This window comes from Tursiops truncatus, chromosome 2, assembly GCF_011762595.2.
Source record: "Tursiops truncatus isolate mTurTru1 chromosome 2, mTurTru1.mat.Y, whole genome shotgun sequence".
Classification (NCBI taxonomy): Eukaryota; Metazoa; Chordata; class Mammalia; order Artiodactyla; family Delphinidae; genus Tursiops; species Tursiops truncatus.
This window is the reverse complement of record NC_047035.1, coordinates 33,603,754-33,618,365: the sequence shown is the minus strand read 5'-3', so window position 1 is coordinate 33,618,365 and position 14,612 is coordinate 33,603,754. Positions and strand designations below refer to the sequence as shown.

The window sequence follows — 14,612 nt, the reverse complement described above, 5'->3', positions numbered from 1 at the left end:
CTCAAGGATGACAGAAACGCTTAACAACAATTCCCAGGACAGGCTTATGCAACCTTGGGTTATTCACAGTCCGTACAGAATCAGAAGATCCGTCACATGCTACTCCGTAGCCATGAGAAACTTCAGTTTCCTCACACATGCCATGAGAACTGAGAAATAGTGCACTGCGCTCACAAAAACCGACAAATAGAGGAGCTTCTGAAAAATCTTCCTATCTACCTACTGGGGCGTCTGTGTTTTTCGACCACAAATGTTGCCAGAGGACTAAAAGCTTGCATTGCACACACAGCTTTTTCTCTCTTTTGACATCTCCCCAGCTAGACTGCTTGAGAACCTGGCCTTCCGTGTCCAGATGTTTACTGAATTCTGAAGGCCCCCCCAAAGGGCCCAAGTTCTTTTGTTGCTCTCCAAATCACTTCCCACAGAGACTGACCAATGTCCTGAAGGAGCCCTTCAATAGGGAGGATAAATGGAGGCAGATGAAGACATGACCCCCTGGGCTCACCCACGTCCACGCTAACAAAGGGTCTGAGGCACAACCTTGTAAGGAGCATTTTGGTCAGCAGAATCCCCTCGAGAGGCCACGTCCCCCCACAGGGCTGCTTTCAATGGCTCCCATCGTAGTGGAAGCCCCGAGCATTTGCTAAGGGCTGGGGTGCGCTAGGTGTAGCACAAAACATCTAAATCATGCCCCCCACCCCTGGTCTTTGTGAGGGCTTCCTGGCTACAGATGGCAGCTGGCTTTCTCAGGGGAAACCTGGGGGGGTGGTAGAGGAAGCTGAAGAGGGGCTCCCGCTTCTCTGGGTGACCTCTTCCCACCCAGCCCAGAAAGGCTCCCCTTTTGTCTGTAGCTATCAGCAGTCAAGCCAGGGCTGTGGGGCCTTAACCCACACCTGTGCTGAGTTTCTGGGTGTCTCAGGTTTGCAAAGCCATTGGCTCCCTGGGTAATAGACAGGTATGTGTGTAAGAGGGCTGCCGTGGGAAGGAGAGGTTTATTTAGACTGCTAGTGAGAAGTTAGTACATTTCATGACAGCAACGGTTTTTCAAACATTCTTTCTCTCCCTCTCTTTTTTTTTTTTTTTTTCCTTTAGACCAACAGAGGCCATAGGGACACTATGACCTTTGTCTAGAGCTGATGGGGGCGTGATTTGTGAAATGAAACAGGACCGGGCTGCTTGGAAGAAGGAAACGGAAGCCAACATAATGGGGATTAATTAGTTGATTGCTGTTGAGATGGTAACAGATTTGCACCCCCCCTCCTTACCATTGAGCCAGCCATCTCAGACCTAACAGGGAAGGTGAAGATGAAGAGGCCTTTGTTCGGGTCTCTAGATGCTTGGGGCTGTAGGCTTTGCCGCCATGGGATGGCAACAGCCATAATAATAATAATTTGCACTTACATAGCACCTTTCAACCAGGCACCTCAAAGCGGTTTAACCACATTAATTAATGAAAGCCCACAATCCCCCTGCGGAGAGGAAGAGGATGACTAACAGGATTTGTAATTACAGGAGGGAACATTTCCGAATAAAGTATATTGTCCACTAAACAAAAAGAGTAGGTGTAAAGGAATTGGGGTCTCCAAAGAGTAACTGATTGAGAAGTGAAACCATGGAAAGATGGGGGAGGCTGGGGGCGGGCATGGGCATGAGGGTCTGCTCTTTTGTCAGAGGGAGGTCGATGGGCTCAGAATTCACTGACAGGTTCGGATCCAACTGAGAAGCGGGACATGTATGGTATTAGTGGCATTTGGAAGGTCATTAGTGGTACACCTATTGTGGTGTAAATTCAAGTTTCACTGGTACATTGTGTAGAGCCCTGCAGAACAAAGAGTGAGATTCCTGCAGTATTTAATAAAGGATGAAATGATTTCTTTAGATCCAAAGCCCAAGCCTGGGCCAGTCAATTAGCAAATAAATCAACTGGTGACCCATAGGATAATTTAGCTGTTCCTAGCAGAACACCCAGCCTACCCCCTCCTTCTTCCATGAGGTTTCCAACCAAAGCTTCAAGGCTGTGGGCTTTAGCCCCTTCAAAGCCAGGCATCAGAGCTTCCCAGCCTTTGGCCCTGGGACCTCTTTTACCCAAATTGTTGGTGACACTCAAGCTGCCCTCTGTAGAGTCACTTTGTATCTGCTCCCCTTCAGAGGTTTTTAAATGCCTTGGATGCTAGAATCAAGTCTTGTCCTATCTCATGTCTGCTACCAATGCCCAACAGAGTGCTGTGCACAATGTAAGTACCCAATCGGTGAAGAATGGTTGGATGACAAAATCCTTTAACAACTCAGTGTTTGTTGACTACATACCAAATGCTAAGGCAAAGATCAAAAAATAGGCTATGTGTATTACAAGGAATGGAAAAGACTCGTGTACTCCTAACTATACTATAAAGCAGAATAAAATAAAGTTAACATTATAGATGTACGCCCAAGCCACAGGCTGCAAGGGCCAAAGGAGGAACGTTTTATCCAGCTGGAGTGAATCAAGGAAGATATTCCTGGAGAGCAAACAAGGCGCTGGGCATTGGAGGGCGAGAAAGATTTTGATGGACCTGGAAGAGGTGGAGGATACAGAGTTTCCAGACTGTGGTCATTTGTCTCGCTGAGTGAGGTGCCTTTGGAGAGCTTGTGGTCTTCAATAGAACATTTGTGAAAACCAAGCTGAGTTTTTGTAGCTGATTCAATGTACATTTCCTGTGAATTCTTGAATATGAATTGGCTATTTTCAAACAGCCAGGGACTATTATGAAAGTTGAGAAAGATATTTTGTTCTCTGTAACTATTAGTTCAGTCTCTCTGCACTTTCACTGTCCACCAAGAAAGAAAAGCTAAGCAGTTCACACATGAAAGTGGGCACTCAGGAGTGTCTGAGAAAGGTACGAGGAAAATATATCTTGGTCCCAGATGTCAAAGATTAAATGGCTTCCTACTTGAGGCCTTTTTTTTTTTTTTTTTTTGACCCCAGGAAACAGTAAGACAGTGCTCTACCCCCCAGTGATTGACAGACAAATCAGTCCCTGTGCTCCCCTACTCCAAGGTGTTTCACCACGAACCATGCTGCCAGGACAGGACCAGCACTGTCTTTGCATTGTGCCAATACTCAGTGCTGCTGTGTGTCTCACACACACTGTATGTGCATCTGCTTATCTGATCCTCCCCACAGTTTCACAAGGTAGGACTTCATATCATTCCTCCTTTGCAGATGAGGAAGGAGGCAAGAAAAGTTCAGTCTCTTGCTAGAAAGTGATGGAATGTGCATTTGAACCCAGGTAATCTTGCTTCTTCCTCTCCCCACTCACCCCTGTAGTATTTCTGTTCGTATCTATTACAACCTTTCTTAGTCATCCTCACTAAAGTACTCAGCACAATACTGTACACACAATAGAAATTCAGTGAATATTTTCCAAATAAAAGAATCATCAGAGCAATACTGGTGGTTGGATCTTCCAATGGGAGAAGTGACTGAAGAGAATATGGTAGAGGTTCCATCACTGTCTCCTTCTCTTTTCACCATTATTAAAAATGAGGAGACATGCATAGGAAAGGTGCCCCCAGGGAATAGTCACATGGAAGAAGACACAGGTGGCATTCATGAGCTGAAAATCTGCCAAACTGGTACCACCCACGGAACGCTGGTGAGGCATCTTGAGTTGTTAATTACTTTTATTGAACTTGGATGTGATGAAGTAATTTCTTGGTGTGTGTGTACATATACACATATAACGCAAAGTCCAACTTTTGTCTCCCTGATTGTACTAGCATCCTAGCTACTCTGTTGATGTGCTGCAGTCCTGGTGAAGATTCAGAAGTGTGTGGTCCCTATCAGCCCACGGGATGAACACTTCTGGGTTAACCCAGAATTGCCTAACTCTATGCCTAGTGACTTTTAGTTGTATGTTGTGAGCAAAGTTACTGTTCAGAGACGGGATTGTAGAAGCTTGTCCTGCAAAACCAGGATTGCCAAATGAGAATTTTGGAGTTGGGTGATGAGGATTAGGTAATGGAGGGGAGGGGACTGAAGGCAAGAGGAAGTGCAAAATATCAGATTCTGTCCTAAAAATCGTGGTCTTAGAACCACTTGGGAGGGTCATTTTTTCCCCAAGCTTTGGTTTTAATATCATCACCATCGCTTTTGTCCTACAGCTATGAAAGGACCTTCTTTATTCCACTACAGAATTCACCAGAGGCTACTTTTACTCAAATGAAGGGAGCAGTCCATCACGCTTCTCAGATGAATATCCTAAGTGCGAGAGAAAGCACATTGCCTACTTCTCTGAATTTCAATGAGGGTGGGGTTCAGATGCAGCACAGGTGCTCCAGAACTCCAAACAGAACTGGGAGGAGAGATGACCAATAAATAGCGGGCATAAGTCAGGACAGACTTGGTTTTGCTGCTTAAACAAACAAGCCCATGAAATCTCAGTGACTTAAAACCAGGCCTGTGCATGTCTGAGAGACCCTCCCGGGAGGCTGTCCTCCATGTGATGATTCAGTAGTTCGTTTCAGTATCAACATGCACTTCACCCTTGCCATTAGGAGGGGAAGAATGAGAAGGGGGTTGAGCACTGGCGATTAAGGGCCTCCTCTAAGAAACGACACACATCACCTCTCTCATGACCAAGCAGTCATGTCGTCCTTGGAGTTGGGAACCTCGTCTGTATTTGGAATGGAAGGAGAACCGTAGATTGGCAAACACTTGTAATGTCTGCTGCATACTGTAGACCCAGGGAGCTGGCAAATGTCTCCTTCTTTCACATCCACCCCCTGTGCCTTTCCCTTGGATTACTGGGCATCTATCAAAGACTTACAGGGTAGTGTTGAGAGTTGAAGACCAAATCGTTTTGCAGCCCATTTTAGTCCACAGGTGACCTTTTTGAAAAAGAGGAGTAGCCAGGGAAAACCAATTAACTCTGGGTACTTTTCCCTTGAAGCTATCAGATACTAATCACTCTGGGAAAAGATAATGGGGTTAAAGGGAGCCATGGCCCGATTTCAATAATACGTCTAAGATAGAACAGCTCACTTTGAGTTGCCCAGGACCATCATGCTTTGTGTGAAAAGGCTTCTGGAAACATGCCCTTCTGCTTCCATTCCCTCCCTTGTTACCGGACATGATTCAAATTCCCTCTAATCCCTGTGACTTTTCCAGAAAGCAGATTTCCCAGCAGCAGAAAGAGAAGAAAAAGAAAAACTTTCCCTTATTATTCTTCCAATAATGAATTCCTGCTCTGAGTGGGCTGCTTCCATGTGTTTTCAGTCAAGTGCTGATGGCAGCCTTGCTGGGGGACATTTCCAAGAGGCTGTGGACATAATGGATGAGGTCTCGTATTGACAAGAGCTGCTCTCAGTTTTCCTTCCAGTTTAGCCCTCCTGAGCCCTGAAATCCGAGATGAGAAATGATTCACGAGATCTCGCTGGTGAACCAACATGGCTGCCACACCTCTCTGCTCCTTTTAACTTGGTAAAAACTCATGGTTTTAAAGCTTCCCTCAGAGAGATTTGTAGACCTGAATCTTAGTAACTTAGAAAGGACTTCCCTTTCTTAGACCAAACTAGTTCTTTGTAGACGCCAAGATCTCCTTTCTTTAGGACTGAAACATAGTCTTGACCTGCCTTGACATCAGAATAACAAAGGGAAAAATTAGGTCACACCATTTCCTGCCTAAAATCTAATCTCAAGTACACAAGATGCTTCCAAATAAACAGTGGTGGTAGGTCATGTTTGCTAAGGGAACCAGCCTACTCATTTTCCCCAAAGAAAATGTCTTCAGATAATAATTCGATTTTAACTTACCTACACAGGACTTGTGCAAACTGTTACAGTTGGGTCTTTCCATTGAGAAAAATCTCAGTTACCTTAGGTAAAAGGGGACAGGTGTTGTTAAGGATACGGGTGGTCTGGAATTGGAGAGCCTTGAGGAGCAAAGGCAACCCTAGGGATTCGTTTCCTTAGAGACACTGCTTCTCTCTGCATATCTGTCCAAGGCAACTCTCTCTCCCAGCAGACATGCCCTACATACTATAGTTCTGCTTATTCAAAACTTGAGCTGGCGTGTGGCTCGTCCTGGTCTCTTGAGCTCCTCTCTCTCCACCTCAGCCTTTCAACTCCAAGCCCATTGGATTTTTTCCTTGGTATTTCCTAGTTAGAATTCCTAGGAGAGAATATGATTGGCATAGGCTCATCTTATTGTTTTGTCTCAGTTAACGTCATTGGTCACTAGCCAGCCAGTCCGCTGTGGGCTGAAGGAGGGGCCGAAAGCATGGCTGCCTAAGCAGCAGCAGATGTGGGCAAGGCAGCTTCCATTAGAGGGGCCCGTGAGGGGGCGAGATGGATGATGAACTGGAGTGTGCTCTTTGTACCCTTAACTGGACTGCTACACAGATACTCATTCACTCTCTTGCTTCTACCTCCCCTTCTCATCACTATAGACCTGATCTCCCCTGTTGCAGCCTGGTCCCCCATTATTGCTCATCCCTCAACCCCTGACTCCAGTATCCTACTTCTCGTCCTGTTAAAGTACGCCATCACAGGGACTTCCCTGGTGGTGCAGTTGGCTGGGGCTCCATGCTTCCAGTGCAGGGGGCCAGGGTTCGATCTGTGGTTGGGGAGCTGGATCCCACACGCATGCCCCGCCTGGGAGTTTGTGTGCCACAACTAAGGAGCTGGTGAGCCACAACTAAGGCCTGCGAGCTGCAACTAAGGAGCCTGCTGGCTGCAGCTGAGGAGCACACATGCTGCAGCTGGGGAGCCCGCGAGCCACAGCTCAGGAGCACGCCTGCTGCAACTGAGACGCGGCGCAACCAAATTAATTAATTAATTAAAAAATAAAAATGTACCCAGTCACGGAGGTGTATGACTAGTGAGTGGTAAGGAAGAGGTCTTAACATGTATTTGAGAATAGAAGGAAGACTGGGGAAGGTGTGATATGGAAGGAGAAATGGAAATAAAACCCTTTCTTAGCTAAAGAAAATCTCATTCCCACCAGGACCAAGTCCCTTTGCTCTTTCTCCCAATCTTTGCAGCAATTTCCCTCTCCCCAAAACCAGACATCAGCAGAAGCAAGGGAAAGTTCCGCTGAGGAACCCTGACCTAGCAGAGAGGGAACGTATTCTGGCTCTGCTAATCCCCCAGACCTTTTCCTGACCCCTGTGGGGATCCCTAGTCCCCATCTCAGACCCTTGCCTTTCCCCGGCCCCCATCCTCAGGCCTCAGGGAGCCCTGGTCCCAGACCCTTGAATAATAAGTGCCAAACAATTTACCTTCAAAGTAAGGTTTTGAACACAAGTGAAGGACTCTGTTTAGATAAGGTCTTTGCCAGTAGTGTCCTCCCAAGATGCACAAAGCCCTTCATTGGCAGTTTTCACAAATCTTCGTGATGCTTTTGGAGGACTGGTCACGTGTGGTGTTGCCCTATTTCAACTGAGTCAGAGAAATTGTGCTTTGTCTAAATTCACACATCAACCAGAGAACTAGGAGGAGAATTGAATTGTGATACTGAGCTTTGCCTTTTATTCATCAAAGACCATTGCCTGTATACCTCATCAGATGGTGGTAAAAACCCAACCCAATCCATCTACATTCAAATTTCAGTATTTCCATATTCCTCTCAGTGGACATGAGGCTAGGAATCATTAAAGGGAAATCGAAACAACCCTGTATTTTCCTGCTCTCTCCTGAGCTCTGAGTGTGTCACTGTTGATTAAATCATTGGTCAAACCTTGTCCTATGACTGACACTTTTATCTACTGACTAAAATTACAGAGTTTCCCTAGGAACCTAAGATGGCAGAGAAGGTGGTTCCAATGGTGCTTCTAAACCTGCTGCTGTGGGATTCTAGAGCCAGTTCCTCTGGATCACTTCCAGATCTCTGCTCATTTCATTTACAGTCTGGGGTTGAAGTCAATTGCCATTGGCTGTCCCCTGGGAGCTGAGAACCAATCTGGGGTTGTCCAACCTCTCTCTCCAGCACAACCATCCCCCTTCCACAGTCATTACCACTCTAACAGCTTGAAAGTTGATGCAAAGATGGAGCAGAAGCCAGTTTGGCTTTCTCCCAGTTCTCTAGGCCCCTCTGGGGTTAATCAGCAACCACCTATCTTTGTGTTAATAACATAAGCCTCTCTAACTAGAACACCTGGAGGAAACCCATAGGAAGGCTTAAGATGAAGCCAATTCTGCAGTAATTATTCTGACAATCAGTCTGTTTAACCTGAACTCAGACTCTCCAGACAAAAACAGCTTGCTAAATCCAAGCACCTAACTGGATGGAGCAGTAACTCTTAATGTTCCTTAAGCCAACTTGAGTTTTGCTAATATTTTTCATGCCCACGTCTCAGCTCCAAAGGCTCCTTATGCTGTGAATGTCAGGCAACATCTCCCCCATTTCAGTTTTAGCAAAATGTCTTGAGTGCACCCCACGGGTAGAATTCTTTAATGGCATCTTCCCAGCCCTTTTCCTACCCTCCCAGCCCATCTGTTGGTGGGGTTCACACCCCTGGAGAAATAATAGGCCTTCTTAACTGGGATTGCTGGCTACTTCTCTTAGTAACTAATCCAGATGCCCTTAGGTGTTAGGTGATTACCTGTGCCAAGGAAACGGGCCAGGGGCTGGGGAGGTGGAAAGGGTGGGCAGGGGACACATGGAAAACAATCCCCTGCTGTATGCATCTGCTAAAGCTGCCATAACAGAATACCATAGAAGAGCTTAAACAACAGAAATTTATTTTCTCCCAGTTCTGGAAGATAGAAGTCCAGGATCAAGGTGCCGGCAGCTTTGGTTTCTCCTGAGACCTCTGTCCTTGGTTTGCAGATGGATGCCTTCTCGCTGTGTCCTCACATGGCCTTTCCTTTGTGTGCACTCCTAGTGTCTCTTCCTCTTCTTGTAAGGACAGCAGTCTTATTGGATTAGGGTCCTGCTCTTCTGACCTCATTTAACCTTAGTTACTTCCTTTTAAAGGCCCTATCTCCATATATCATCATAGTGGGGATAAGGGCTTCAACATATGAATTTGGGGGTGGGGATACCATTCAGTCCATAACACCTGCCATAATGCTGTTTCCCTCAACAGATCATCTTCCCTTCTCTGATGCTACCCTTCTAATACTGAGTGAGAGAAAAGTAGATATTGGTCAAGAAATGGCAGGTGTGACTCTGTGCTGTCAGTTTGAGAATGGCCAAGCTAGGTTGGGACACCTGAGACAGAGTAAAAAGACAGATGGATGGATAGATCCATGAAGGGATGGTTGGATGGATAGACAGATGGATGAATAAATGACCTAGGTAGTGTGTTGATAGCACCAGGGCACATATTACCTTATACTTCTTTGGAGTTGTAGTTTTTTACAGGGAGGGGTTGCAAACTCAATTGCTCATGATAAACAGGTAACAGAGTTGCAAAAAGAGGCCAGGTGCAATAATTGGGAGTAGCTGGGACTGTGACACCGTGGAAAGAGTATGCCCTGTCCAAAGGGGCAGCACAGACCCAGCTCCAGCCAATTGTTACTATGTGGGATGCCAGCCTAATGTTGCCAGAACTTCTGATTTTTCAAGGGAAGCCAGAAATCTGGATTTTCAGATGAAATTTTTCTTTAAATAAATCTTTAAATTATGGAAACTAATTCAAAAATTACAAAATACTGTGTAGGCCAAATGAGCACATTTACAGTCTGAATGAACCCTGGAGGCTGCCAAATTTCTACTCTTGGAATACTAGAAAGACATCTGTAATGTCATCACATGAGGATGTAGGTGTTTAAGAAGTCGGGGTCATGAGTACATTGCCAGGTTCATATTCCAGCCCACTACTTACTAGCTTTGTAATCTTGGGAAAGTTATATATGTAACTCAGAGTTGTTATAAGGACGAAATTAGTTAGTACACGTCGATGCCTAGAAGAATGCCTGCTGCCTAGTAAGAAAGTAACGAGTGAGCCGGTATTATTAGGCAGTATCACTAAACCTCTTGGTTGCCTCATCTGTAAAATGGGGACTACATTTGCCTTACCTATACCCCAAAGGAAAGGAATATGCATGAAAGGGCTTACGAAAGTGTGTACATTGCTAAGAAATACACCATGCATTACCTCTGTTACTATACCTATAAATGAGGCTCAGCCTTGCCCAATGCAGGCGTGGGAATCCCTAGAAGGAGGAAGACAGTGGCGACTAGAACTGGTCCTCTTTTCTTCCAAGGGTCACTTGGCCGTATTGCTGTTCTTAGAATTTGGTGAGTTTTTCTTACGAAATTTTTAAACGTTCAGAAGAGTTGAGGAAACAGTATCATGAACACCCAAGTACCCTTATCTAGATTTAATAATTGTTAACATTCATCTTGGTGAGTATTCTTGGCAGAGACGTGGGAATGGAATGTGGCAGAGAGGCAGTAAGGAAATAGGGCAAGTAAGACCCAGTCAGATGTAGGTGGTTCCCTTTTAGATAGGGCCCCAAAGAAGGGGGTTTTGTGCGGGATAGCTTGTTATAGATGATGCGTGAGCACCAACTTAAGGAAAGTGGCATTATAAGCTGAAACACAGAAATTACTTTATTATTTATAAGGTTTTCATTTACTGTTATTTTAAGGTTTTATTATTTTTTTGTTATTTTTAAGGTTTTTATACATGAACATATTCATGTATTGCTCGTGTAATTGAAAATTAAGAATGTCTAAAGAGACTTTCAACGTGGAAATGTCTCTGTCGTAAAGAATTCAGGAAATGAAACTGTGGCTCTGTGAGAAGCCCAGTAAAATCACGGTAATAAAAGGAAATGTTGGTCACTAAGAATGAAAAGTTTGAGGAGCAGAAACATTCAGAGTCAAAGAAAGTATATGCCAATTATAAAGGGCTCTTTTCTGTTGAAGCATTTAAAAGGGTGTCTAAGACATATTGCCCCATTTCTCAGCGTTAGCTCTTACTGCATGCAAATGCAAAGGCTTCTACCCTGGAAAGGATGCCTTACAACGTGAAAGCAACTAAACTTTGCTTTAAAATTCTATTATTCAGACCCTTCATTAATTTAAGCTGACATTCCTCCTCAGTTGAGGCAAATCATCAAAGCTTTACTGTATTGAGAACCTTGAATTCAGCAACAAAGAGCATGGGGTTTGGAGGGAAACGTGGAGGGGGGAGGTGCTGAGAGCTCTGAGGCCCAAAGAACGGAGGGGAGGGGAGGGGGGGAAGAGGGAGGAGAGGACTGGAGTCCTGAGAGGCAGAGGGGCGAGGAGAAGAGGTAGAGGAACCCAGAGAGACTATGGAGGTGGTTGGTAGACAAAGGGAGAGGGACCGGAGGGCCCTTAGCTGCAAAGCTGCCCCGTGAGCCTCTGTTAATCGACATGGTAGAAACAAAATCAGCCTGCCCCTCTGCCCTCACAAATATTTCTCCAGAATCAGGATAAGAAGGGAGATAGGGAATAGGGGAAGGGAAAACAATTCCGTGCTCTTCCTTCGTTCAGTTGCCTCTTGAATCTCCTGCCTGTGGTGCCCTGCTCAGCAGCACAGGGCCTGGCAGGAAGTCGGCCCTCTGGGCCTGGACCCCCTAGCACCCTCCGACCCCACCCCCCATCATCGGTCCCATATGGCCCAGTGACACCTTCACCCCAGGCTGCCAGCAGGGCTCTCTCTTCCTTTCTGGTGTGATTTACTGTAGGATGTACGAAGTGGGCTGTACTAGGTGGAATATGTTGGGTGCAGTGTTGAGGCATCAGGCAAGAAAGGATCTTTGAAACGTGAGGACATCAGCCACGGGCTTTTATTGAGCATCTACGATTTCTAAGAGAATAAAGTAAGATTTGTAAGGTAAACTTTAAAGCCTAAGGGAAAACTAGGTTTTTTCAATGTGTAACTTAAGTAAAATACTAATTTTGAAAAACAAGATACAGTAGTTCCCCCTTATCCGTGGTTTCACGTTCTATGGTTTCAGCTACCCACCGTCAACCATGGCCAGAAAATATTAAAAGGAAAATTCCAGAAATAAACAGTTCATAAGTTTTAAATTGCATGCTGTTCTGACTAGTGTGATGAAAACTTGCGCTGTCCGGCTCCATCCGGACTTGGACGTGAATCATCCCTTTGTCCAGCGTATCTATGCTGTATACGCTACCTGCCCATTTGTCTCTTAGTAACCTTCTGGGTTATCAGATTGACTGTATCACCATGCTTGTGTTCCTGTGACCCTTATTTTACTTAATAATGGCCCCAAAGTGGAAGAGTAGTGATGCTGGCAATTCGGACGTGCCAAAGAGGAGCCGTAAATTGCTTCCTTGGAGCGAAAAGGGGAAAGCTCTCAACTTAATAAGGAAAGAAAAAGTATGCTATATATAGAGTTCAGTACGATCCATGGTTCAGGCACTGGTGGTCTTGAAACACATCCCCTGCAGATTAGGGAGGACTACTGTAGTCCCAGATGGTCTTTTCCCTGCGTCAAAAGAGTCATCAAGGATACAAGAGAGCCACGTGGACACCATGGAGCAGACAGATCCTGGTACCCAGCAATCCACCGAGACCAACTCAGAGGAGGCTATAGGACTTCAATTTCCAGACTGCCACCTTCCAGCTCTGTGACCTCAGAGAACCCCTGTGACCTCCCTGAGTCACAATTTCCCAGTGTGTAAAATGGGAACAGAAATAATCTGTCCAGTCTTCAGCCCAAGGGACCCATGAGGGTGACCGTGTTGGTGAACGGATGGTTTTCCAACCTTCACTGCAGTCTGCACCTGGATTACTACATTGACCTGCTCTCCAGCTTCAAGACAAATCAGATTGTGCTATTCCTCTGCTCAAAACTCTGAAGTGACTCCCTTTTCACTCAGACTGAAAGCAAAGTCCCTCCCCTGTCCTTAAAGCCCCACGTGCTGTCCCATCTCATGGTCCACCCCCACCCCCACCCCCGCCTCGCTCACCTGCTGCAGCCACCTGGGTCTCCGTGCTCTTCCTCCCCTCAGGGCCTTTGCACCTCAGAACGCTTTGTTGGAATGCTTCTTCCCCAGACAGTCCCGTAGCTGAAGCCCACACCTCCTTCCCCAGATATTGGCATGACTCCCTCACTGCTGAGTTTTTGCTAAAATGTCATCTTCTCCATGAGACCTACCCAGTTTAAATTGCAGCCCACTCTCCTTACCCCCATCCTGCTCGACTTTGACTTTCCCAAAGCACTCATCACCAAGCAACATAATAAATAAGTCATTATGTTGACCATTCGTGTGTGTGTCTTCCTCGCTACAAGATAAGCCCTGGAGGGCAGGCGTCTTTGATTTTTCACTGGTGTGTCCTAAGCACCTTGAGCAGCGTCAGGCACATTAAGGACCCTCAATAAATAGGTGGATCTTTCTTAGAGGTCCAGAATATAAAACAGACCAAGAAGGGCTGCTCCAGTTGAAGGGAATATGACCTCAAAATCTCCTCCAGCATCCTTGCAGGCTCTCCATGGAATAACTCTTGCTCTGATGAGGAGGTCTGAAAACTACTGACATTCCCTCCTATGTAAAACCAGCATTGAAGACACAACGCGCCATGTAATATCAAGTCCAAAGGCCTGGCACAGTGGTTGGTACAAGCAGGTGCCGGGTTGGTAGGTGTTATAAGGGGATTGGGGGACAGCGGGGAGACAAGGATCCCATGACTGGATCTTTGCTGTCATTCAGGTCTAAGCTTAACCTTCACCACTCAGCCAAGCCTTACCTGTCTATCCTTCCTTTGTTTCACACGGCATAACTGTGTGACTGGAAAACAAATTTTTAAGGACGTTTGTTGAGTATCTACCGCGTACTGGGCAGTGTCTGCGCTCAGCTCACTGCGTAAGTGATCTCACAAAACTGTCAGCCCTCTCACCACTGTCACTATGGTACCTCATACCAGGCCTGGCACATATAAGGTGCTCAATAAATGCACTTATTTCCCTAACAACCCTCTGGGGCAGGTACTATTAACCCCATTTTCCAAGTGAGGGACCCAGGTTCAGGTTTAGGTAGCTTGCTTCAGGTCATACAACTAGTGAGTGGCAGAGCAAGGATTTCAGTTCTCCTTAGACAAGCTCCAGTCACACTGGTTCTGAGAGGGAATTCGGGTTAGACCATCCCTCCAGGCTCCCCTCAAGCAGATCTGTCTCGTGGCCACACCAGGGGTTGAGGCGAGAGGTATTTCTTTCCTTCTTGGCTTTCTCTTCTCCATCTGGGTTCATGTCCTCCCTTTGTACAGTTGGCTCACCTGGAGGGGTCTCCTGCCACCTGTTGATTAATGGGCCTGCCTTTCCCACCTTCTCTGGCTGGGTAACCCCAGAGCTAGCAGTGGTTCATCTTGAATCATAAGTCAAGTTCTGAAAGACATTGCAAGCTTGTGCTCAGAATCTCCCTAGAATTCAAATTCTTTTTGAGGGTTATTTGCTTATGAGTAGAATGATGGATTTCATGTCTCTCCCTTTAAGAAAAATCTGTATGGTATCTGCTGGTTTCCCTCTGCCCCTAGTTAGTCCATCTGATACATCTAGAATTCCCCCAAGGACCCCACACTCAGTTTCCACTCTGGCAACACTAAGGTAAAGCTCCAATCATGTCATCTCTTTACATAAACAGAAATTATTTGTAACTAGCATGTTCACTGTGCTTTCCACATACCCCTTC

General features: G+C 45.9%; 1 protein-coding gene across 3 annotated transcripts in view; it reads left to right on the top strand.

The window, feature by feature from the left end:
- Window positions 1-14,612, top strand: part of RAD51B (RAD51 paralog B) — a 688,762-nt gene that overhangs the window by 610,869 nt on the left and 63,281 nt on the right. The window contains exon 11 of one of the 3 annotated variants that reach the window (XM_033851017.2): window positions 11,918-13,302. The exons of 1 other annotated variant lie outside the window; for it this stretch is intronic. In XM_033851017.2, coding sequence (XP_033706908.1) covers window positions 11,918-11,982 — 65 coding nt within the window. In that variant the 3' untranslated portion in view covers window positions 11,983-13,302. Of the gene's footprint in view, window positions 1-1,092; window positions 1,557-11,917; window positions 13,303-14,612 lie in introns of those variants that run through there. One more of the 3 variants, XM_019922140.3, reaches the window with a different exon arrangement.